The sequence below is a fragment of the Silene latifolia genome, chromosome Y, assembly GCF_048544455.1.
Source record: "Silene latifolia isolate original U9 population chromosome Y, ASM4854445v1, whole genome shotgun sequence".
Taxonomy (NCBI): Eukaryota; Viridiplantae; Streptophyta; class Magnoliopsida; order Caryophyllales; family Caryophyllaceae; genus Silene; species Silene latifolia.
The window spans coordinates 166,693,386-166,719,597 of record NC_133538.1 but is presented as its reverse complement, the minus strand read 5'-3'; the positions used below and the strand labels follow the sequence as shown (position 1 = coordinate 166,719,597).

The 26,212-nt window shown below is 41.1% G+C and overlaps 1 protein-coding gene across 1 annotated transcript; it reads right to left on the bottom strand.

Annotated features, from left to right (window-relative positions):
• Nucleotides 1-21,115: 21,115 nt before the first annotated feature.
• LOC141629353 (uncharacterized) lies at nucleotides 21,116-22,311 on the bottom strand. Its single transcript, XM_074442371.1, has 2 exons — nucleotides 21,520-22,311; nucleotides 21,116-21,460 (listed from the first exon to the last, which is right to left on the bottom strand). Exons 1-2 carry the CDS (start codon nucleotides 22,309-22,311, stop codon nucleotides 21,116-21,118), a joined length of 1,137 nt encoding a protein of 378 aa, XP_074298472.1.
• Nucleotides 22,312-26,212: the final 3,901 nt, after the last annotated feature.

Here is a 26,212-nt window from a genome sequence, read left to right as displayed (position 1 = left end):
CAAAGGATAATGCAATATAAGAAGTCTGAACACATGGGTACATGGTATGTTAGACTTCTATTGCAATCGACTAGTGTTTATACACTTACAATATGCATCACAAGGTTGCAATATGGTATTGACTACCCGAATGTGATGTCGACATTTGTCGTTTGAGTTATTGTTAACTCACCTTATACTTTGTTACATCCAAACGGGTTGTAGAGACAATTGAACCCCGTTGAAGTGAACGCGGATTAGCATTGTATTCGCCCATAGTTACTTACATGAGGTGACATCTCGAAGTAACTAGAGTGTGATGCGATTGATGGCAAGTTCAAGTGCCATGGAGTCATGTGTGATGACTAGTCGGTCACATAGGCAGACTGTTAGGAACACTTTGTCGGGCCTTATGACCGCTTATAGAGTTATGGCAAATTTATATAGCCTGGTAGTGGCGAGAGCTACTATAGTATTCTAATGAGTCGATTCTTTTGATTAAAGACTGTTCGCCTAAAATGGCACAGTTTCAGATTAACTTTGATTTGTGTTACTACGACCTTCGTAAATGAGGTCAAATGGGCATATTTTGGGTTATGATGGCTGTGGCAAGTCGAAGGGAATAAGTGCGATAGGAATTGTCCACCTCTAGTCAGGGTTATAAAAATATCTGAGGGCCACTCGAGGAGTAATGAACTGGAAATGCGTGGCCACGCTCGGAAGATATCAATGGTAGATAAATCCGGTCAGTCAGTTATTCTCTAGATCGAGGAAACCACTTTCGATATGATCACTTGCAAGTACGACCTGAAAGACACCTTGCATTGAGTGGGAGATAGTAATAGGACAATAGAATTGGTGACGCACACTTGTCGAGGACAAGTGGGAGATTGTTGGAATATGTGTCCTCCGACAATAATGCGATCACAACTGTCGATCATGATGATCACATGTTTAAGTCTCATTTTAAGAATACAATTGGGAAGTAATATTTTACTGTCAACTGGTCCACACATATCGGTAATGATTAGCTGATTAGAGTTTTACATTCTTTGTCGCAACGGCAGTGGTGGTGATCAGTTGATCCCCTTAGGTCATACCTAAAGGGTAACACTCTTAATTGATTATTTAATTGATCGTATGACGATACGGGTTAATTAAATTGCTTAAAATTGGCGGACGATTTTGGAAGTAATATTTACGTGTCTCATTGTAATTTGATTAAATAAGATACGGTCTAAGTAATCGAATTGTTTTATTGCTTAGATGAAATTATCGTTTACGGAAACAATTGAACTGAATGAATAATTTATTATAAATACAAGATGTTGTAATTTATAATTGGTAAAATGTTTTGGTACAAGTAATTGTGAATTACTAAGTCGATTTTGTACATGACGTATTTTATTAATACGTTGATTTTTAATATGTTAAAAATACATGACAATTTTACATGACTTGTGACATGTGACAAATTGACAAATTGACAAAGATAAAATGGAATCCATATTATCCCATATGGACCGAAATATGGAGGTAGTATGGTGTTTAAATTATGTTTAATTAATTAAGTGGAAACAACATGATTTCACTACCAACACCTAGCCTTGCATGCCTATTTCTTGATTAGAGAATTAAGCCCATGCATTGGCTCCCCAATCCCCCTTCCACCGGTTTTTGGAAGACTAAATAGAAAGTTTTTCTCTATCATTTTTATTCATTCACAATTCATATGATTTCTAGTGTAAGAAATCAAAAACTCTCTAAGAAAAAATAGAGAAATAAAAACTCCAAATATCTTCCTCTCTTGGCCGAAATACAAGAGATAAAAAAAACATTAGTTTTGGGTCAATTTTATTAAGATTAATATTGTTCTAGTATAAATAATATTAGTCTTTTAGGAGGTTATCTTGGGTATTATTCCTTGGGAGGGATTCTAAACTTGAATCCTTTGTTCATCCAATATTTGGAGAGCTCAAGAACAAGTGAGTAGGAGAACTCACTTGTGCCCAATAATCCGAAATTTCCAATGTAAGAATGATGATTTCTTCTCTATATTTACTTATGTTTGCATGCATAAGATCTAATTAATTTTATGACTAAATTAAAATTGAAACATATATGAATATGTTGAGTATAATGAGATATAGATTTCTAACAATCCTCTCTCAACTTCTGCAAAACAAAATGAAGAAGAAGTAAGAGTAAGTGATGACTTAAGAAGTGTGATACCATCTCGCGTGAAGCGTATGCAAGTAGTGGATATCATCCAGCATGAGCCACTCAAAGCAAGGAGGCGCGTACTAGTTCTCACAGGCCAGTCAAAAAATGTTGAAGAGCATGTTTCTTCATCTTCACGTCCGTATGGTGCAAACAAGCCAAGATATTTAGAAGTTACAACGTCGTCATATCACATCAGAAGTAGAAGAGATAACTGACGAGAATGAAAAAGTTGAGGCCGACGAGGCCCCTAAAACACTTGAAGACGGGGGGCAATCGACTGTGGATGAACTCAAGGAGCTCAACTTGGGAACTACTGAAGATCCTCGCCCCATTTATATTAGTGCTCTGCTCACTAAAGAAGAAGAGGAGGAGTACTACAAGTTGTTGGTCAAGTACAACGATGTCTTCGCTTGGAGCTATAAAGAGATGCCTGGACTCAGCCCAAAAGTTGTAGTTCATCATCTGGCAATCAAGAACGGCATCAATCCAAAATAGCAGCCTCAACGTCGTTTCAGGCCGGAGCTTGTACCTGAAATTGAAAAGGAAGTCAACAAACTCTTAGAAGCAGGTTTCATTCGCGAAGCCAAATATCCTACCTGGATAGCGAACATTGTCCCAGTCAGAAAGAAGAATAGAGAATTGCGCATATGCGTCGACTTTAGTGATCTTAATGATGCATGCCCAAAAGATGACTTCCCTTTGCCGGTCACAGAGTTGATGATTGATGCAACCACTGGTCACGAAGCACTCTCATTTAAGGATTGTACGGCTAGTTATAATCAGATACATATGGCACCTGAAGATAAGGAAGCAATGGGTTTTCAAACCCCAAAAGGGATCTTCTACTACACGGTCATGCTGTTTGGATTGAAGAATGTTGGCGCTGCGTACCAACGCGCAATGCAAAATATCTTTGATGACATGTTGCATAAAACAATAGAGTGTTATGTTGATGACGTGGTTATCAAATCAAAGAAAAGAGAAGACCAAATCAAAGACCATCGAACCGTCTTTGAGAGACTTAGCAAATGTCAACTCAAGATGAATCCACTCAAGTGTGCATTTGGTGTCACATCTGGGAAGTTCTTAGGGTTTGTGGTCAGGCACAGAGGCATTGAAATTTACCAAACAAAAATCAAAGCCATCAACGAAATGCCAGAGCAGAAGACACTGAAGGAATTACGTGGATTGCAAGGACGTTTGGCATTCATTCAAAGGGTTGAAAATTCATAATTGCAAAGAAGCTAGAGAGAACAAGGTACAAATTCCTACAAATTCTCTCCGTCAAAATCATTGCAAGAAGTCAACAAGCACATCAAATCGTGCCGCCTGCGTTGAAGATTCAATCACAAATTCAATCAGTCAAGAGAGATTCAAGTCATCGCGACCCTCTCAAGAAATCAAATTAACATTGCTCGTAGAGTAACTAAAGTTGTCTACACGCGCACCCTCACGTGTACCCCGTACATGTACCCATTACGGCATATTAGGATCAGAGGATACATTAGAGATTGTACACGTACTTTTGATATTTATTAATAAAAATTCATTTGTTTCCTATTTTGTATTGATGCTCCATTTCAATGGGATGAAAATGCAAAAATGCTTTTGATAGCATCAAGAAATACTTGGCCAATGCACCAGTGCTGGGGGCACCAATTCCAGTAAAGCCACTTGTCCTCTACATCGCAGCATAAGAACACTCGCTGGGGGAATGTGTGCTCAAGAAATTGAAGACCTCAAGGAGAGAGCACTCTACCACTTGAGTCGTACCTTGGTTGGAGCTGAGTTGACTTACTCTCTTATAGAGAAGATATGTCTTGCATTAGTGTTTGCCATCCAAAAGTTGAGGCACTACATTCAGGCGCATACTATACACATGGTCTCAAAAGCCGACCCAATCAAGTATATACTCTCAAGAACAGTCTTATCTGGAAGACTTGCAAAATGGGCAGTGTTACTAGCAGGGTGGGAAATTTCAGATCACCTTCCAGGAGAAGAAATTGGTGTTCGTGCCTCAAAAGACTGTGAAAGGACAAGCTATCACCAACTTCTTTGCTGATCATCCAATACTAGCAGAGTGGGAAATTTCAGATGACCTTCCAGGAGAAGAAATCTTCTACGTGGGCGTTCTACCTCCATGGCAGATGTACTTTAACGGTGATGCGAGGAAAGACGGAGCTGGAGCCGGAGTTGTATTCGTAACTCCACAAAATCATCTACGGTGACTTGACACTGGTGGTCAACCAAGTCCTTGGTGAATATGAAGTGAAAAAGGAAGACTTGATTCCCTACCATCAACGGGCATTACAACTGTTGAATCAAGTTGACGACATCCATGTTGGTCATGTGCCAAGGAGTTCCAATAAGTTGGCTGACGCGCTTGCTAATCTAGAAGCCACTTTGGCACTGGGGGCAGAAGAGTCTATGCAAGTCCCAGTCTGCATCCGCTAGGTAGTATCTTTGCTTGAAGGGGAAGAAAACGTAGATTCAACTAACATGATATGTGTCTATACAGCTGATGAGGATGACTGGCGCCAACCTATCATTGATTTTTTGGACCACCAAAAAGTACCTGATGATCCTAGACAAAAGGTAGAGATACGTCGACGTGCTCCAAAGTTCATTCACTATAAAGGGACACTTTACAGACATTCTTTCTCAAGCCAATGGTTGAGGTGTCTAAGCAAGGACGAAGCTGCTGAAGCAATGCATGAAGCTCATTCTGGCATTTGTGGCGCTCACCAATCTGGGCCTAAACTGCATGATCATGTAAAGAGAATGGGGTTTTACTGGCCGACCATGGTGTAAGATTGTATGGACTTCGCGAAAAAGTGTGAACCTTGTCAGTTCTACGTAAACTTCATACACCAACCGCCAGAGCCACTACACCCTACGGTTTCTTCATGGCCCTTTGAAGCTTGGGGACTTTATGTTGTGGGACCCTTTACTCCAAAGGCCTCAAATGGACACGAGTATATTCGCGCGGCCACTAACTACTTCTCAAAATAGGCAGAAGCCATCACACTACGAGAAGTGAAGAAAGAAAATGTTGTGGACTTCATTCGAAACCATATCATTTACAGATATGGTGTACCTCAGCGCATCACAACTGACAACGGGAAACAGTTCTTCAACCACCTCATGACAAGTCTAGGAGAAAGGTTCAAGTTCAAGGAATACAAATCATCAATGTACTACGCTTCTGCAAATGGTTTGGCTGAAGCCATCAACAAAACCCTCTGCAACTTGCTGAAAAAGTAGTAGCAAAGTCAAAGCGAGACTTGCATGAAAGAATTGGTGAGGCATTGTGGGCGTATCGTACCACATACAAAACACCTACTCAGGCAACCCCGTATGCGTTGGTGTATGGAGTGGAGGCCGTGTTGCCATTAGAATTGCAGATCCCTTCCTTGCGCATCGCTATTCGGGAAGGGCTCACGGAAGATGAAAATGACAAATTACGGTTAGATCACTTAGAGGCTCTCGATGAATAAATATTAGAGACTCAACAAAAGCTCCAGTGCTATCAAGCAAGGTTGTCACGCGCATTCAACAAAAAGGTGCGCCCTCGTTCTTTCCAAGTAGGAGACTTGTCCTTGCGGTACGAAGGCCAATTATCACCTCTCACAAACCAGTTGGTAAATTCACCTCTAAGTGGGATGGTCCATACGTGGTGCAGGAGGTCTACACAAATGGTGCTTACAAAATCGTGGATGAAGACGGCGTTCGGACAGGCCCAAGCAATGGGAAGTTTTTGAAGCGCTACTATTCTTAAACCCCAACAGTAATAAAAGCTCCTAAGCAAGAGGTTAAACTGCATACAGAAAAAAAAATCTCAAAAAAAAAAGAAAAGCCTTCCATCTTTTGTGAACTACGTCGGCTTGATCTTGTGAAATACACTTTGTGCTTTACAGGTACGTAGGCAGCTTAGGTAAAAATGTAGCTTAAGGTGCAGCCACACCTCCCAAAAAAAAAAAAAAAAATCAAAATCCCCCCTTTGAACTACGTTGGCTTGATCTTGCAAGTTGTCACCTCTGGTAGCTTTGCGAGTATGTAGGCAGTTTGAGCAAACACTTTGGTCAAGTGCAGCCACACAAAAACAATCAAAAAAACAACACACACAAAAAAAACTATTACTCTTGGCCCGCAAGAGTTTAAACTGTGAGTATTTGCTTGCATAAGTCAAATATGATGGAATATAACATGCTGAAAGGATGTTATTGCAAAGAAACGATTAAGACAAACAAACATCTTGGAAGCAATTGGTCCATTAAGCTACAAAAAAAAAATGAATCAAGGATGAGATCTAGATAATCTGAAAAAATCTAAGTGCCTATGGATAAACATCATGAGAAGTACGCATCTCTTCCAATTCAACCCATCACTCTTGAAGTAAGGCTTCCTCTTCAGGACTCAAAATAGGGATATTGTCAAGCTCGGTTAATTCTCTCTCTGACTTCTGAAGATCATCTTGCAAGGAGATCAAAGATGTATCCCCAGCTTCTAAATTGCTTCGCAATGTCTTTTCCTTCTCTCACGCTTGCTTGAGTTTAGCTTCAAGGACGTTTATTTCTTCCATAGTAACAGAGTTCCATAGCTTTCTCTTTATGCTTTTCTTGCGCCTTATCATGAAGTGATTTGGTATGCTCAATCTTTTGATGCAACTCTAGCCTTTTGTCCTCTAACAATGCAGGGTGATGACACTGTGCTGCCTGCTTCTCGAGTGCAAGGTAAGCATGGACCACACCCACGTAAGAATCCACTCGCACCTGTAGTGAAGAACAGTCACCTTTAAGTTATCAAATGCTCTCATAACACCCGTTAGCCTTCATTGCCACTTCCCCAACATCAGAGAAACTTGCATTTTTTAATTCTCCCAAGAGCTGCAAGCGGATCGCTTCTAGTGCTCTGTCAAAAATCCCCTTAAGTGAAGGAGGTGGACAAAATGAGACTCTGAAGCACGTAGGGAGCATGGTAGGTTTAAATGGTATAGTTAGAGGCTTAAACGCCTTCCTTCGATCGTCAGGCTTGTGAGGAGGAGACATATGAGTTGAGGCTGGACTATCTATAGCAGTCTGACTACCATTGGCTAACAAACTGCCAGTCTGTCACCCTTGAGATGCTGGACTAGAAGAGTCTCCTATGGGTGTTGATTTGTTAAGAATCATAAGCCCCTTCACTTTTCCAGGCTCCATCTTTGGTGGACGATGCGGAAGACGATATTCCGGAGCAAGGGAGGCTGTCTCCAAGGGACATTCACCTTCCTGGAAAAAAAAATGATCAAGTAGAAAAAATAAAAATAAATAAACGACGATGGTCACAAAAGGAAAGAAGCTAACCAGTGTTTGCGAAGGCATTCCTGATTCACTCGACACCCCCACAAAAAAAAAATCTGGGTGTCTAGTATGAGTCTGATAACATCTGCATCTAAGACAGACACTTTTCTCTTACCACGACGATCATGTTTAGGGTCAATCTCAGAATCTGCATCGCTGTGGTGGTTGTCCTCAACATGGCCTTTCGCCTGCGGGACAACAACTTTGGATTTCAGGGGGAATGCTCGCTCTCGAGGCTGATTTCTAGTATCCCCATGATGATCACGCTTCTTAGTCTTGTGGTCACTTCCGGTACTATGCACAAGGATATCGACATTCTTTCATAGATCCTTCGGGTAGAATTCCTTCCACCATTTAGTAAAACTACGAGTGACACATTCTCATTCCATCTGAACGAAGGACTGGGAAGGTAAACGCGAGAGATGCTACCTGTAAACAAAAACACTTGCCAATATCTCAGCGCCTCAAAGCATGTGACATCAGGTTTGTCAGAACCACGACTCAATACACCGGGAACGTCTTGACAAAAAACAAATTGTTGACAAAACCGATGTGGATTATAAGGCTCAAGGTGAAACCCATTATTCAGGCGCAAACATAAATAGGAGGAACGCATAGATGCAAGATAGTCAAGCCCTAGGGTATCAAAGTCAGCATTGTCTAACAAGACCTCTAATTTGTGTTTATTCAACATAAAACACTTTGTATCAAATTCTCTTCCCTTATGCAAAAGTTTTCGAGCCTCTTCGGGTTTTCCATTCCTCGCTCCAACAGGACCTGAATACTTTGTCATATGGGGACCTGGTGGTGATGGATTTATAGCATGATAAGTGTCAAAGTAATTTGCAATCCACCCATATAAGTAATATGCCGTGAAGAATGACCTGGAGTAACCGAGGTTCGTAGATGTGGCTAACCCATTCAAATCTTTGTAAATGCTAGCTAATACGGGAATCGCCAGACTAAAAACTCGACCTTCCGCCATCATACTTGCAATCTCGAAGGTAGCTGGTCTAATTAATCTGTTGCTATCTTCCGGCAAAACAAATACGCAAAGCCAGCATGATAAATGCGCAGCTAAATAAACCTTTGTCTGCCGAGAATCATCGCAACCAAGCCTTGCAAATAGGGAGTGTTCTTCCTCTGTCAATTCATCAGATGTTCGGGGCTTAATCTCACCACTTGGATTTTAGGTTGAAACTGGAGGATTTTTGGTGGTCCTTCGCCCTTTGACAGGAGGAGGATATACAACCTGTCTTTTGCACCACAAGTCAATCCATTGCTGGGCAGAAACTTCACCCTTGTCCTTTAATTGCTTCGCAAGGTAGTGAAACGCAGTAAACAATAAAGTGCACGTAGCAGGGATAATCGAGTTCTTTTCTTCAGCTATTGGCTTTAGCATGCTAAGTTGAGACACTGTTTCATCGTAAATCTCTCCCACAACAAGCAGACTTCTAAGTTTTTTTAGATCCTACAGGGAGATAGAAAATTCGCCTTCTACAGTATGAAAAGTATTGATACCAGGGCACCATCCTTCGAAGAAAGCACGCATGATATGTGCGTCCTTATCATAAGAATATAAGGAAGCATAGATTGCTAAACGGATAGAAGCAGTCAAAAGGATATCACTGAAGCGAGCAAGTATGTCTTCAGTCCACTCCCAATACTTTGGCATGTAGAACGATTCCCCGTAAATTTTCAGGTTAAAGGATCCCCATCTAACTTCTCCTGAAATGATTCTACGTCCAAGTAACTCATAAGTATTATTTGTACCAGGCTTCACTTTAAGTTTGTTTCTTAAGAGGTAACGTGAGAAAGCATCTGTTTCCCGAGTGTCAAGCTTCATGGACATTTATTTTAGCAAAGAATCCCTCCAGCTGACTACCGCAGTTGGCTCCCCATGGTCCCGCGAGGCAGCCAAACTTGGTCTCTCTCGGTGGTCTCCAAAAGTTGGGATTAACCCCATAGCTGTGGAACACTCCAGAATCAAGCTCAGGTCCTCTCCACCAGATCGGCTGCGCTAAGTCCATACCTATACCCTTGTTGTAGGCCATCTCATGCATGTTCCAGAGCACCAAGGTAGTGGTGATCCGCTCAGTCAGGTCACTAACCTGCATCCTAAGGTCGTGGACGGTGGGATAGGCGAGTACTGCTATGGGTAAAAGCTAGGTGTAGAAAAGGAAGGCTCAGTCTCAGTCTCATCCACCCTAGCTACTCTCTCTCCATAGCGCTCGCGAGGCAAGGGAGCGATCGGCTGCTTCTCCGTCACGGAGATAGGCTCAGGTAGGTCTTGGAGGATTGTGGGATCGATCAGGTAAAACTGAGGCTCAGGTTCTGGTTCCTCACTCTCAGGGTCATACTCTACCAGATGGTCCACCACGGAAAGATGCTCGGGATCGGGAAGAACCATCCACAGACACCCCTTCACCCTCCAAGCAAAAGACCCATCCTCTAGCTTCCTAAGCCACCTATTATGACACCAGTACCTCTCATCCATCGTAGGGACAGACTCGAACAACCCAGTACCCGACGCAGGTGGGGCCTTAAAGTCAGTCAACCTCTAGGCTAAACAGGTCACTATAGCACCACAAGAAAGGTGACGGCTCGAAGACCGTGCCATAATTTCCAACCTAGAGCATACGACTCCGGGAGCACTATAGTAAAACGGCTTCCCCCGGCGAAGGTTAAGATAAGACATCAACAACATAACCTCATGAGTGTCATCTTCCTCACATCCTCCCTCCCAAATAGTAGACAAGTCATCATCCTAAGGAACATACGGAGTAACATATGTTGAACATCGTTAATCAACGTGGCACTCGCACTCGGAATGGATCTCCCGGTCAGGTAAGGTAGGTAGTGAGGTGGCCCACTATTATTTGCCACATCGCTCATATACCTCTTTTTCTCAATCTCTAACCCAAGGTGGTTGGCAAACTCATCAAGTGTCAAGCTATGGTCAGCGTTCATGAGGCAGAAAGAAACTGTCTTCCCCTCTACATCATACTTAAAGGAGCTCAGAAACTCCAAGGTTAGGTATGGGTAGGACTTCTTTCGAAGATGGTAGAGTCCCTCCATCCCGAAGATCTCAAAAATATGAATGATATCCCCTTGAACTTCCAAGGTTTCCAAGATGTCGGGGTCTACACAACGATTCGGCCTCATGGTCCGACCCATTAAGGCCAAAAAAGCAGCCCGCTGCGTGAAGTCAGAGAAAATTACCGATATATATTCGTCCACCGGAGGAACAATGGGTCCCTGGCTAGATTGGCCAGTTTCCAAGTGGACATTCGCGCGAGTCTGCTTCTTTGCTGAGGCTTTTGCTTTCGGCATACTGCAAAAAGATGAATTCAACAAGGATTTTCTAGAAATTTTGCCATAGTAAGGACATTTTTTGAGTTATATACTTTTTAAGACGAAGTTTTAATACGGATTTTTCTCGCAAAAGACGTGTCATACTAACCAAGAAGAGCATTACTATCAGCAATTAACCCCAAGGAACATCCTAGAGGGAATCTAGGTAACTAAAAATCAAAACTTGAAAGCAAATCCTAGAAAATTTCTAACATAAGATGGATGATTTCAAGCATGAAAACAGTTTTAGAGCATACATAGGCGATGTTTAGGAGTAATTATGACTAAAAGATCAATATGGAAGTATAAAAAAATTTGGATTACAAGAGTAAAATTCAAACTTTAGGGCAAGTTCTTCCATTGATTGAATGAAAATTTAAGAAAATCGATTAGATACATTACCTTGATTGGAGATTTGAACAAGCAAGTGGAAATCTAAGAGCAACCACAACAAAGAATCACCCAAGTGTTTTGAGAGAGAAGAAAAGTTTGAAGAATTAGAGTAGAATGAGTGATAGGAGGAGGAAATAAGAAAGGAAGAAGGGTTATAGGGTTTCCGGAATTAACCCAGCTGGACCGCGATTTTTGGGTACTCGGTCGAGTGATGGAGTTACTCGTTCGAGTATTTGGTCTGCTCGGTCGAGTATTCAGAGGTCAGTAGCGAATGTAATCTGCCATTCTGAATACTCGGCCGGGTATGCCTTACTCGATCGAGGGTCAGTTTTACTCGGCCGCGTTCAACAGATCAGTGACGGAACAAGATGATACTAAGAGTTTTTCCTGCAAAACAATAAACATCGTTCGGAGTTCTACTTAATCGGGCTCGTCACCATTATACCCTATTTTTAACACGAAAAGGCACGTCATGAGTCATAAAATTCATTACGATATTCTTATGTAACACATGTCATTATGCACATCACCGAGAATAAAACAATCAATGCTACAACACATGTACCGCAACCAACTTGACTATATTGCAGGTAGAACATAACATATATCTCTAAGTCTATTTACGAGCATACATCCACACCATCGTTACAAGTACACATACATATACCATTAAGCACACGTTCATATTCTCGTCCTTCTTATCATGTTACACCACTACCATCGCTTGTTATCTCCTCCATCATGTAACACTATGCATAAGGCTTTAGACTCATCAGTCAATTCATCCATACGGCACGCGCATCTAATCTTACTAGCACTTCATTGAAAACATCGCATACGCATATACAAAACTCCACCGATTCCATACTCGTCAGATTACCACATAGACTACTACATGCATACATACTTGACACACACTGGCACAGGGACATTCCCACACATCAACCCTTTCACGGTGGCTGGCTTAAGCATGATTGAGGCTGGGATTCTGAGATGATGGAGCCTTCTCACCCAAAACCAACATAAGGAGCTCCCAACACACATACACCAGGTTCATTTTAATTTGACACACTACATTCATTTGGTTCATTGGTTCAGGTTCCAAAATCGTCGCTCTGATACCACTGTGTAACACCCCCATATACCAAGGTGCCTTACCAAGGACCACCCCAATGTATGAAGGTGCTACCATCTTGTTTTCCCGAGGTAAGTAGATCAAATAAACAATAGTAGAACATTTATTAAATAGCTTTATACATTACATCATAGAACAGTGTGATGAAGATATAACATAACCAACTAGAAGAACTGCTAAATATGAATGTCAGCGATATCTACTTCGGTAGCATGATGACTCGATTCCCTTCCAAGCCCCGGAAGCATCAAGACTAGTTGTACCTACTAAACCAACTGCTCACTATCCCCGAATAGATCACCACAGTTTTGAAAACAGAACACGGGGTCAGTTTAATGAACAATCAAGATAAGCAAATGCAACAAAGATAAACCAACTGTTCTCCCATACAACTCCAACTCCCAACCACACCTCATAACTGAATACACACTAACGTGTCTAGCCCTGCAAGTGGGGGACCGCAGCCCTGCCACCTAAGCCCCGCTCATCACACGAGCGATAACCCATGTTCATTAATGTGCGCATCCCCTCCTGTGGCAGGTTCCATAGAGGGCAAATTAAGGGTGTGAAGCCACTCCCACAAGTGACTCCACTCAGCCGAGAACGCACCTCGCAAACATCACCTACCATCTCAACTTGAACGCTCCAATCCACCAACAACAGTTAATCAACAATATCAGCCGTCTCAATTAAATCACAACACACATCTTAAATCAATTAAACAATAAATAATAAACCGAGTAAGGAAACCCTACCTTATCGCTAATCCATGAAAGTGCATCTAACAATTAGTCACGCAAGACTTCAAGGTGAACCCATGAGACGCGGACCGAAGTCGGCAACGATGACATCCTTTCTCGACGACTCCATGATGCGTGTCCTAAATATGATGTTTTACACCCTATTTTACACGCATTTCAGAGCTCAATTATGTAGTTTATGCTACTATTTTCCCTATTTCCGTCTACTTTCGTGTTTTTGTGTAACACTACAAAAATAGGAAGAATGCAGCGGAAAATGAGCCGAATCCGTCCCCGAGTACTAGGCATAGGACCTGACGTGATGTAAAGACTCGGGAACAGAACTTGGTGCGCGTATCAAGGCTTAAAATATAGATTTGCGAGAGTTTCAGAAGCGGATTACCAGCTGACTTAGTCAATAGACTGACCTACATGGTCTATAGACAGTCAGAATGCTGAACAGTTTACTGCAGGAAGAGCAGTCAGTCAATCAACTGAGGTCCATGGTCGATCGACCACATGAGCTGACGTGCAAGTTTTATTTTAAGTCAGAAGCTTCTTATATTCTCGGCCGTTGGTCGATCGACTGGTTGATATGGTCGATCGACCGCTTATGCAACCTAAACGAGAATTAAAAGAATTTTACCTAAGCCCATTTGTAATTAGGTTTGGAGAAGGGTTTTACGTGACACTTCTATATAACGTAACTCCTTCCTACTGCTTTAGATATAGGGATTTTTGGGAGAGATTCAGATACACATACATAGTTTGTTCTACAGTTTTCATTAGTTTTCAATAAAGTTCTTCTTTTGCATCCGGATTCATTTTCTTGCTTTCTCCGTTTCTGGTAATTCTTGTTCTAATTTTAGTTTAGTTTTATTCCTTCTTATTAGATTAAAATTGATTAGTTAGAATCCTTAACCCCTAATTTCTTGTTTTATGCGGTTTTCTTGTTCATTTAATTTAGTTACGAATTCTGTTGTTTTCATCTTTAGTTTCGTTATTGTTGTTAATTTCAGTATGAGCAGCTAAACCCTTCGTGCTAAGATGTAGGGGATCTGTAGTGTATGCGGCGTAGAATTCGCAAACCTGATTCGGGTCTTGGTCGATCGACTGAGCCCATTGGTCGATCGACCGACTCACGTAAGATCTGCTCTGTTCTAATTGATTAGATTGCTTAATTGACCGACCCATTAGATCGAAAGATAGGGGAGGGAATTAGACTACCAATTGAAACGACTAAATTATACCGAGATCGAAAGATAGGTACTATTTAGGCATTTAAGAATCACTTTTCAGGGCGAGAGTCAGTACTAGTGATACTTAGGGACTCGTAGCTAGATCGAAAGATGCTACCTGTTAAGAATGGACCGAGAGGACTTCTTATTTTCCCGTCTTACGTGATTATTTCAGACTTACCTAGGATACTGCCGTCGAAACTACAGTGAACCGACCATCTTAGCATCCTTTTAATATTTGATTTCATCTATTTTCTTTAATTGCTCATTTAATTGCTTTAGTTTAGTTTTAACTTTTTTGCCTTTAGTTATAGAATTACTCAAATCAAACCCCTCGAAACTGTTATTTTAGAATTAAATTAGACAACTATAAATTGCTTGCCTCCTTGTGGTTCGACCCTGACTGCCACTATCTATAGTAGTTGTTTGGATTATAAATTTTATTTTTGATACTCTACGACGGTATCAAATTTTGGCGCCGTTGCCGGGGAGGCAATTGATTAATTTTTAGTTGTTTTTATTTTAGTCTTTTTCTTGGTTTAAGGGACAATTGTTCCTTAAACTATTCTCATATTCTACTTGTAGTTTCCTCTTATGCGCAGGTCACAGGGTGGTGAATTACGACCGTTAGATCCTGAGATCGAGAGGACCTTGCGTGAGTTGAGACGATCATCTAGAGTATTGCCGACAGAGGAAGAATTGAGTACTCTGTCCAGTTATTACGAGAACGAGTTATTTGAGGAGGATCCACCTTTGTCTCCTATTTCTACTTCTTCAGCTGAGACCGTTACATATCTAGATATGGCTGAAGAAGCAAGTATAGCCAGTCACTCCAAGCCAAAAGCTGAGAATCTCTATAAGGGATTCGCGTTGCTAGCTGGGACGGATAGAAAATTCGAAGCGAAACCGTCCTACATTAACTTGGTTGAGAGAAACCAATTTGGGGGAGCTGCAAATGAAGATTCAGCCAAGCATAGGGAGATATTCATTGACTACTGTTGTTCCATACCCCCACCAGCAGGTGTGACCCAGGACCAGATAAAAGAGACGATGTTCATATTCTCGCTCCGTGATGCTGCTAGGGAGTGGTACCGAGATCTGGATCGAGCTGCTAATGGGATTACTGATTGGAATTCGCTGGCCCTAGCATTTTATAAACAATATTTCTCTGCATCGAAGACCAATGCGATTAGAGCTCAGATCACAAGCTTTAGACAGGGTTCTGATGAGGATTTTCATGAGGCATGGGTCCGTTTCAAGAGACTGGTGCGATCTATTCCGCACCATGGGTTCGAGCAATGGTTCCTGTGTAACCAATTCTATAATGGGCTTTATGATGATCAGAGGGCTATCCTGGATGCTGCAGCTAATGGCAGATTCCAGAAGAATAGTGGAGAGACTAAGGGGTGGAAGATTATTAAATATATGGCCACCCATAAAGCTAAGCATGGGAATTCTAGAGGAAATCAGAGAAGAGCAGCTGAATCTCCTACTACTGCTGCAATAGAGGCCCTTACTGTGAGATTCGACAAGCTAGATTTTAGGGGATCCCAAAAAGGTGGGATATATAAAGTTAATGCAGTTTCAAACGGTCCCTTTACATGCAAAAGATATGGAGGAGAGGGACATGTTTCGGAGTTTTATACTAGTTCGAATGAAACATGTGCTGCCTTTCAACATTTTAGGCAGACTGGTGCTTATCCCGATCCCTCTAATGTCCACCCCAATTTAAGGTGGACTAACCAGAATGTCCTTAATCCGGGTCCACCACTGCAGCAGCAGCAAAACTATGTGCCCCCTCATAAGCAGCAGCAGTATCAAAAGCCTCCCTATGTGCCTCAGCAGCATCAATTTCAAGATTCTGATATTTCTGAATTGAAAAAAATGGTTCAGAATTTGTCGGGTTTGCTACAAAATGAGTCTATAGCTAGAGAGACTTCTACAAAAATGTTGGAGAGTCAAATTGCCCAATTGGCAAGCAAAAGTGCAACTAGAGCTCCGTCGCAGCCGGATCAAAATGAGACTTTAAATGCGATGACTTTGAGGAGTGGGTCTACCCTTGATGGGCCCACTATGGTCGAAGATGCTACTGAAAAAGATGAGGCGGAACCGAGTAAGAAAAATTTGGAATGAACAAGAGAAGAAAAAAGACGATCAATGTACATCATCGATCGATCGACACACTGGTCGATCGACCACTCAATGTGATGAAGTTTCTGGTCCGGTGGAAGCCAGTCGATCCAATGACCTATATGGTCGATCGACTGAAGATACGTCTGATCGTGAACCTTTTCGTCCTCCAATGCCAGATAACTTGAGGGACTACTTAATTCGGGGTACGACGACTCCGAAATTATCGAGGCAAGATCCAAATGCTGATGGGTCAGTTCTGGTTCAAAAGTATGACCCTACTACGGTTAATGGTTTATTCCTGTGACGGTCTGAAGAAGGTTCGAGCTACAACAAGGACAAAGTAGTGGATTTTCAGCCTAAGTCCACTAATGCCGGTATGAGAGACCTAGAGTAGAGGGCTAAGTTGCTTCTTACAACCCCTTATCCATAGAGATTGGTGCCGACAAAGGAACAGGTATCGTTTAACAAGCTTGAAAATGTTATTCGTAGTTTAAATGTGCAAGTTCCTTTCCTAGAATTAGTTAATCAAGTGCCTGCCTATATGAAATTTATGAAGCAGCTGTTGTCTAAAAAGAAGTCACTTGATATCTTGTAACTGTCGATCGAGAGGAGTCATCTTCCTATTTGACTCATACCGCACCTCATAAGCTAGAAGACCTAGGTAGTTTTTCAGTCCCATGTAATATTGGCACCTTTTTCGATTGAGAAGGCATTATGTGACCTAGGGGCGAGTATTAGTGTTATGCCTTTACGTCTTGCTAAGAAATTGAGATTAACTAGGTTTGCAATTACAAACATGACAGTGCAGATGGCTGATCGTTCTACGGTCCAGCCTATAGGAGTCTTAGAGAACATACCTGTGCAAATAGGAAAGTTCTTTTTCCCAGTTGACTTCATTGTGCTAGATATACCCGAGGATGCTCACATTCCTATCATTTTGGGTATACCATTTCTGCACACTGCTGGTGCAGTTATAGATGTTGGCTCAGGGACATTGACCTTTAAGGTAGGAAAACAGTCCATTGTTTTCGCCCAGACCTATAAGAAGAAGGATGCTATGTACCCAGTAACTTGCAATGTAGTTAAATCTTATGTTGTGTTGCATGATATGCCTGCCCCTATGCCTAATCCTGCTATAACACCTCCGCCCCAGATTGGGAGCAAATTGGAGGAAGATCCTTCTGTTTTGACTATTGTAGAAGCTGGTTTGGGGAAGTTAGAGCCGCATGTTGCTCCAGTTGTGAGAGAGCCCATTGTGTAGAGAGGCGGTCTAGGGTGTCTGAGCTATGCAACTGGTCAGGAGTCGGATGAGGAGCCAGTCAAAGTGACGGAGTCCGATTTGGATTTTGATGAGCCAGACGAGGTCCGTGATTGGGAAGATGTTAGAGATGTTGATCAGTTGAGTTCTGCGGATATTGGAGTTGTTAGAAGTGCAGCTGAGAGGATGAGCACTGTAGAGGCTACTTATTGCAGCCAGAATCCGAGCAAGTGGGCCATTCCGTGGCCATTCTTGATCAACTATTAGTTGATCAAATTCTTTTAAAACAATTTATTTATTATTTTTTGTTAGACTATTTGTTGTTTTGGTATGCGCGAAACTTCGCTTTAATTTGGTTTGCTTAGGATTTATTTAGGCTATAGACTTTACATTTGGGTTTAGCGCAATTTTGGGCGGTGTATTATGTGCATTTGCAGGTTGTTAGACCATATTGGCTCACGCTATTTGAGTTCATTCCAAGAAAGCACTGTCCTCGTCAGGTATATCAGTCGATCGACTGGCTTGTGTGGTCGATCGACTGACCACTGCAGCTACAGGAGCTTCTGTTTTAGATGCCCTGGTCGATCGACTAGCCTGTGTGGTCGATCGACCGCTTCCCGCTGTTGTACCTGTTTTCGATCACTCCCCTGCTATGTTTGGTCATTTTGAGGAGCACAAAAGGGAGTTTTAGGGAGTTTTATCCTTATTTTATTTTCTTTTCATTCATCTATCGCTTTCTTCAGCTTAATTCTTTGCACATAATTACCGCTTCAACTTTGTTTTCTCGGATAATGCACGGTATTTTCTGTCCTTTCAGGTACTTATGGTAGCACTGCTGGCTACTGAAACCTCCTAGCTCACGCTGGTTTGGGGAGGTTTCCTTTTGCTGCGCTTAAAATCTTGTGAGTTTCCGAGTCACCTTTATGTCTTATTTAGTTAATATTATCGCAAATTCCCATTTTCCTTGATTATTTTCTCATATGATTTTGCACAATGAGGGCATTGTGTGATTTGGTTTGGAGAAGGGTTTTGCGTTGCATCCATTCTGTTTTGCACGCACGTTTACATTTTTGTCTTGCATTGTTGTTTATTTTCCTTTTATATACAGAAAATCCAAAAAAATTGAAAAATTTCAAAAATTCAAAAAATTGCACGTTTATTTTAGCATATAGGTTGAGTCGGAACGGTAGTAGTTCAGTGATGACATTGCATTTTCATCTGTTTATGCCTAAGTCGTGATCATTAACATGTTATTAGTAGAGTTTTATTGCATATCTAAGTGTTTTCGTTAATTTATTCGCTGAATCTTGAGACTTGACTTAGATTTTTGGCAAACTACATTATATTCTGAGTTTTAGAGCTTTATAACTGGTGACATCTATGACTAGTTCATTTAGGAATGTGAGTAGTTACTCCTTATGAGACATGTTATATCAATATGCATAAATATGAACTTAATCTGCTTAATACCTGTAGGCATTTGGGTTTGTGGTCAGTTGACACATGTGGAAGAGGTCACCCCTTTATTCATTTTTCCCATAAGCTTCACACTACCAGAAATAGCCTTTTATGTCCTATTAACTACATCCTATATTTAGCCTGCCCTTGTCAAGCTAGTAGTTTTAGTTTTTGGGATTGTTACTTCATGTTTGGTTGCATATGCTCTTATTGAGATGATATTGGAAATATGAGAAAAGAAAAAAAAAATGAAAAAAGATGAAAAAAAAAAGAATGAGAAAAAGAAAAGAAAAAAAAAGGAAAAAATCACATGATTGAATCTTCATTAGTTGGTGATTTTGTATTCCCATGTTGTGATTAACATTATTTGGGGAATTAAGTTTGTATCGAGAATGTGAGATTTGTGCTTACTATTAGCACCACTTTATCGTTTAATCTTGAGCAAGAAGTTGGAATGATTTATTAATTTAGTTCCCATAGTTACTAGCTTGGCTTATAACTCTGTTTTTACCAAATTCGTCTTAGCCCCTTCTTACCCATAGCCTCACATATCCAAATTGTATCCTCGGCATGTGTCAATGGTCTTTAATGGTTGAAATGCATATATACGGTTGTAGAGATTATTTTCAAGGTGAACCCATGAGACGCGAACCGAAGTCGGCAACGATGACATCCTTTCTCGATGACTCCAAGATGCGTGTCCTAAATATGATGTTTTACACCCTATTTTACACGCATTTCAGAGCTCAATTATGTAGTTTATGCTACTATTTTCCCTATTTCCGTCTACTTATGTGTTTTTGTGTAACACTGCAGAAATAGGAAGAATGCAGCGGAAAACGAGCCGAATCCGTCCCCGAGTACTAGGCATAGGACCTGACGTGAAGTAAAGACTCGGGAAGCGAACTTGGTGCGCGTATCAAGGCTTGAAAGATAGATTTGCGAGAGTTTCAGAAGTGGATTACCAGCTGACTTGGTCTATAGACTAACCTACATGGTCTATAGACCGTCGAATCTTGGCGCAGTTCTCGGGAAGAGCAGTCAGTCGATCGACTGAGGTCCATGGTCGATCGACCACATGAGATGACGTGCAAGTTTTATTTTAAGTCAGAAGCTTCTGATACTCTCGGCCTTTGGTCGATCGACTGGTTGATATGGTCGATCGACCGCTTATGCAACCTAAACGAGAATTAAAAGAATTTTACCTAAGCCCATTTGTAATTAGGTTTGGAGAAGGATTTTACGTGACACTTCTATATAACGTAACTCCTTCCTACTGCTTTAGATATAGGGATGTTTGGGAGAGATTCAGATACACATACCTAGTTTGTTCTACATTTTTCATTAGTTTTCAATAAAGTTCTTCTTTTGCATCCGTATTCATTTTCTTGCTTTCTCCGTTTCTGGTAATTCTTGTTCTAATTTTCGTTTACTTTTATTCCTTCTTATTAGATCAGAATTGATTAGTTCGAATCCTTAACCCTAATTCCTTATTTTATGCGGTTTTCTTGTTCATTTAATTTAGTTATGAATTCTGTTGTTTTCATCTTTAGTTTCGTTATTGTTGTTAATTTCAGTATGAGCAGCTAAACCATTAGTGCTGATGTAGGGGACATGTAGTGTAGGCGGCGTAGAATTCACAAACCTGATTCGGGTCTTGGTCGATCGACTGAGCCCATTGGTCGATCGACCGGCTCACGTAAGATCTGCTCGATCTGTTTTAATTGATTAGATTGCTTAATTTGACAAATCGAGTGCACGCGACTAGTTGAATACTTTTTTTTTTGGTGTAACGTGAGTATATTATATATCAAATCAAAAAATAATTACATGAGGTTCTAGGATCAAATCCTACTACAAGCATATCAAACCAACATCATATTTTGCAGCCAAAGGAGATCAGACTGATCTACAATAACTCTACATTTCATTTTAACCCTCCTCTTAATGTCATCCTCTATACGAGCAGCAACAGCTTCAGGTCTAGATAGCCAGTCATTGATCCTGGCATTGTTTCTTTGGAACCAGATGAAGTAGTGGTAAGCATTGAACATGGCCACCTTAAACTTCCATTGCAAAGTATTCCTGTTTTCTGCACTCAATCTGTCTATTGATGGGAATGTGCCTCCAAACCAATGCAACAGACAGTTCTGAACTTTGACAGCATACACACAGTTCTTAAATAGATGCTCCACTGTTTCAGGTTGTCTCTGGCACAGTATACACCAGTCATCTCGGCAAAGCCAAACACGAACAATTTACTCTTCACATTCATTCCTTCATTCATTCTCAGCCAGGTAGTCAAAGAGTGTTTAGGGATATTCCAGCTATTCCACACAATAGTAGTCCAGTTCAGAGAGGGGTGAGAAGGTGTAAGCCAAGCATAGCCTTCTTTAATAGAGTAACCTTTATTACTAATGATCCATTTGTTATCTTGATAACCATCCTTGAGCTTCTCTTTTACTTTACAGACATTTTTCCAAACCCAGGTTGCATCAGCAGGGGGAGAGTAAGTATGCCAGTCTTGATTTTTAATATACACATCACTGATCCACTTAATCCATAGCCTATCAGCTTTGTAATAGATCCAATTAACCAGTTTTCCCACAGTGGCAATATTCCAGACATCAGCTTTCTTTATCCCCAATCCTCCCTCCTTCTTAGGCAAAGTAACTTTGTCCCAAGCTACAAGGTGAACTCTGTGGTAGTCAGGGGAGCCATCCCACAGGAAATTCCTGCAAATGGCCATAATATGGTTAATGATGCATTTAGGAATAATGAACATTGGAGCCCAATAGTTCTGTATAGTGTTGAGAACTGCATTGATGAGAGTCACCCTGCCAGCATAGGAAAGTTTCTTGGCTCCTAGGCCTCTGATCCTTGCCACCATCTTTTCAGTTAAGGCAGAGCATTCCTTCTTGGTGAGCCTACCTGCTTTAATAGGCACTCCCAGGTACCTGAAGGGCATGGTACCTTCCCTGAAACCTGTCACCTGTTTAATACCCTCTCTAATGTCCTCAGAAACTCCATTGAAGAATATTTCAGACTTGGAATTGTTCATGGCCAAACCATATGCCTTAAAAAAGAAGAAAAGGCTCTCATGAGAAGCCAAATGGACTGTGGCTTACCCTTGCAGAAAAGAAGTAAATCATCAGCAAATATGAGGTGTGTGAGCTTCAAGTTCTTGCATAGGGGGTGATATTGAAATGGCCATCTATCAGTTGCAAATTTAATCAATCTTGTTAAGTACTCCATGCATATGGTAAAAAGAAGAGGAGAAATTGGGTCTCCCTGCCTCAGACCCCTTTGTCCTTTAAAATAACCAAAATTATTCCCATTTAAGGACAAAGTAAAAGAGGTAGACCTCACACATTGCATAACTAGCTGGATAAAGTGAGAGGGAAATTTGAGACCATGAAGCATCTGCTCAACAAAATCCCACTCAACTGTATCATAAGCTTTTTGCAAATCAATTTTGAATAAACATCTTGGAGTGACAGCTTTCCTGGAATATAGATGAATGATGTCCTGACAGATAAGGACATTTTCAATGATAGACCAACCTTTGATAAAGGCTCCTTGGTTCTCATGTATGATGTCAGGCAACACTGTAGCCAACCTATTACACAGCAGTTTAGATATCACCTTGTAAATCATGTTACAACAAGCTATAGGTCTGAAGTGGCTAACAGCAGTTGGTCTGTCACACTTAGGGATTAAGGTGATATTAGTTGCATTTATCTGGGTGAGCAAACAACCAGTAGAAAAGAAGTCCATCACAGCACTGCAAACCTCATCCCCAACAATGTCCCATGAATCCCTGAAGAATCCACTGGTATATCCATCAGGCCCTGGAGCCTTATCCTTAGGAATAGAGAACACTGCACCTTTAACTTCTTCTTTAGTGACAGGAGATAATAGTGAAGTACAATGTTGATCACTACAAAAGGAACCAGTCTGCAGTACCTCCATTCTCACATGTTTAGTCACCTTCTTGCTACCTAACAAACCCTGATAAAACTTCAGGAAGGCATCCTGAATACTGGGTGTATCAGTACAAAGTGTACCATTCTGAACTTCAATCTGCACTATCTTGTTTCTCAGGCATCTTCTCTTAATGACATTGTGAAAATAAGTTGTATTGCTATCCCCCTCATCTATCCATTGAGTCTTAGCTTTCTGTTGTAAAAAACTGTCCGTAGCTTTAGACCAGAATCTTACCTCATCAAGAGCCTGCAACTCAAGAGCAACAAGATCAGGGTTATCATAATTATCCTGAATTTGCAACTGAATATCTGCAAGTGTATGACTGGCTTTGCTTGCTTTGAGTTCTACATCTGAAAAACACTCTTTGTTAAGATTCTTAAGGCCTCTCTTTAGAGCCTTCAGTTTCTTAACCACCCTAAACATCTTAGTACCATCAATCTGCTGACTCCAATAGCTCTTTACTGTATCAAGAAAATTTGGAGCATCACTCCACATATTAAAGTATTTAAAGCTATTGGATCTCCTGCCATCCAATTTAACATTTCTGACGACTAGTTGAATACATAATAATTGACCGACCCATTAGATCGAAAGATAGGGGAGTGAATTAGACTACCAATTGAAACGACTAAATTATACTGAGATCGAAAGATAGGTATTATTTAGGCATTTAAAAATCACTTTTCAGGGCGAGAGTCAGTACTAGTGATACTTAAGGACCCGTAGCTAGATTGAAGATGCTACCTGTTAAGAATGGACCGAGAGGACTTCTTATTTTCCCGTCTTACGTGATTATTTCAGACTTACCTAGGATAATGCCGTCGAAACTACAGTGAACCGACCATCTTAGCATCCTTTTAATATTTGATTTCATCTATTTTCTTTAATTGCGCATTTAATTGCTTTAGTTTAGTTTTAACTTTTTTGCCTTTAGTTATAGAATTATTCAAATCAAACCCCCCGAAACTGTTATTTCAGACTTAAATTAGACAACTATAAATTGCTTGCCTCCTTGTAGTTCGACCCTGACTGCCACTATCTATAGTAGTAGTTTGGATTATAAATTTTATTTTTGATACTCTACGACGGTATCACTCCAAGCATGAACCATTCCCGCTTCTTGGGTTAGTGTCTAGGCTAGGTGAAGGAGTAGAGAGGTGGGTGATAGGGAGGAGAGAGAGAGAGAGAGAGAGAGAGAGAGAGAGATTAGGGTTCGGAAGATAAAGGAACCGTCGAAAATGAAATAAGGTTTACGATCTCGCGTTTTATAATAACGCGTTACAGACGTGATAGTCGGTCGAGTATTTTCATACTCGGCCGAGTAAGCCATACTTGGTCGAGTGTTACCACTACTCGGCCGAGTACCTCCTACTAGGTCGAGTAAACAGTAGCGTAGTTCACCTATCCTTTCCCATATCCCTTGCTACGGGTATCCCTTGGTCAAATGGTCAATCAACAAGTCCTTAAACAGGGCGGGTATTACACACAGGCCTTAGCAGACTTTGTGGCTGGTTTCAGCCCTAACCTAGAATCAGACCTAGCCAAAGAGGTTAACCAATAGGAAAATAAGACATTAGACCAGGAATGGATCCTGTTCACAGACGGGGTATCCAATGTGCGGGGTGTAGGGTTTGGATTAGTGTTGAGATCGCCACAAGGGGACATAATAGCCCAGGCTGTGAGCTGTGAGTTCAAAGCTACCAATAATGAAGCTGGGTATGAAGCCCTCATAGTAGGACTCAAGGTAAGTCCAGACCTTGGTGTTCAGAACTTAAAGGTAAAAACTGATTCACTTCTAATTGCCAATCAAATAATAGGAATTTAAACAGCAAAAGATGAAAAAATGATTTTATATCTGGAGTATGCTAAAAAAACATTACGCCAAGTTCCATTCATTTGATATTGAACAAATACCAAGAGACCTAAATACCCAGGCTAATGCTCTGGCCAGCCTTGGTTCAAATTTCACCCCTGCAATTTTTGACAAAGTACCAATTATGCATTTACTTGAACCTACCATCAGCAAGCCTGAACAGGTGAACCCTGTTAATACTGAAAATGATTCATGGACTAAGCCTTATTATGATTGTTCCTGTGAGGTATATTACCCCAGGATTGGCATTAGTCTAGAGCATTTAAAATTAGAGCTTCTACTTATTCTATCATCAATAACACTTTATTTAAAAGATCTCAGGTTGAATCATACTTGAGATGCCTTGAACCACATGAAGTCAAACAAGTGCTCCAAGAGATAAATGATGGATATTGTGGCAACCATAAAGGCGGTAGAAGCCTGGCAAGCAAGATACTCACGACTGGTTATTATTCGCCAACCCTGAGGGCTGACTGTGTAACACCCCCATATACCAAGGTGCCTTACCAAGAACACCTAATGCATGGAAATGCTACCATCTCGGTTACCCGAGGCGATGCATATCAAATTGACCATAAAGAAACATACTTAATTAAATAAGTTTAACTGATTACATGTTCAAAACCTCAAAACTGTAAAGTGAAATACAATTGTTCCAAAATATCAAACCAACTGAAAAGAAACTAAGTTCAAGACACAGCGGAAGACTCTAGTGACACGTGATGACTCCATCCCAGCTATCCCTCACACAAGCCATCTCATACCTGCTCAATAACTGCTCACCATCCCCGAATGGATCACCACAGTTTTCAAAACAATTAAACGGGGTCAGTTACCGATTACACAAAACAAAATATACAAGATACAACATACATATCACCCAACTCCGTCACATCTCCACACACCTGACTACACAATGTAGTACTGCCAGAATACCCATTGCCACAGATATTCCATGCCGCCAATGGGGGATCGCAGCCGTACCCACCAAATCCCCGCTCATCTATTCCGAGCAAACACCCATGTTTTTTAATGTGCACATCCCCTCCTGTGGCGGGTTCCACAGAGGGCGAATCAAGGGCGTGAAGCCACTCCCGCAAGT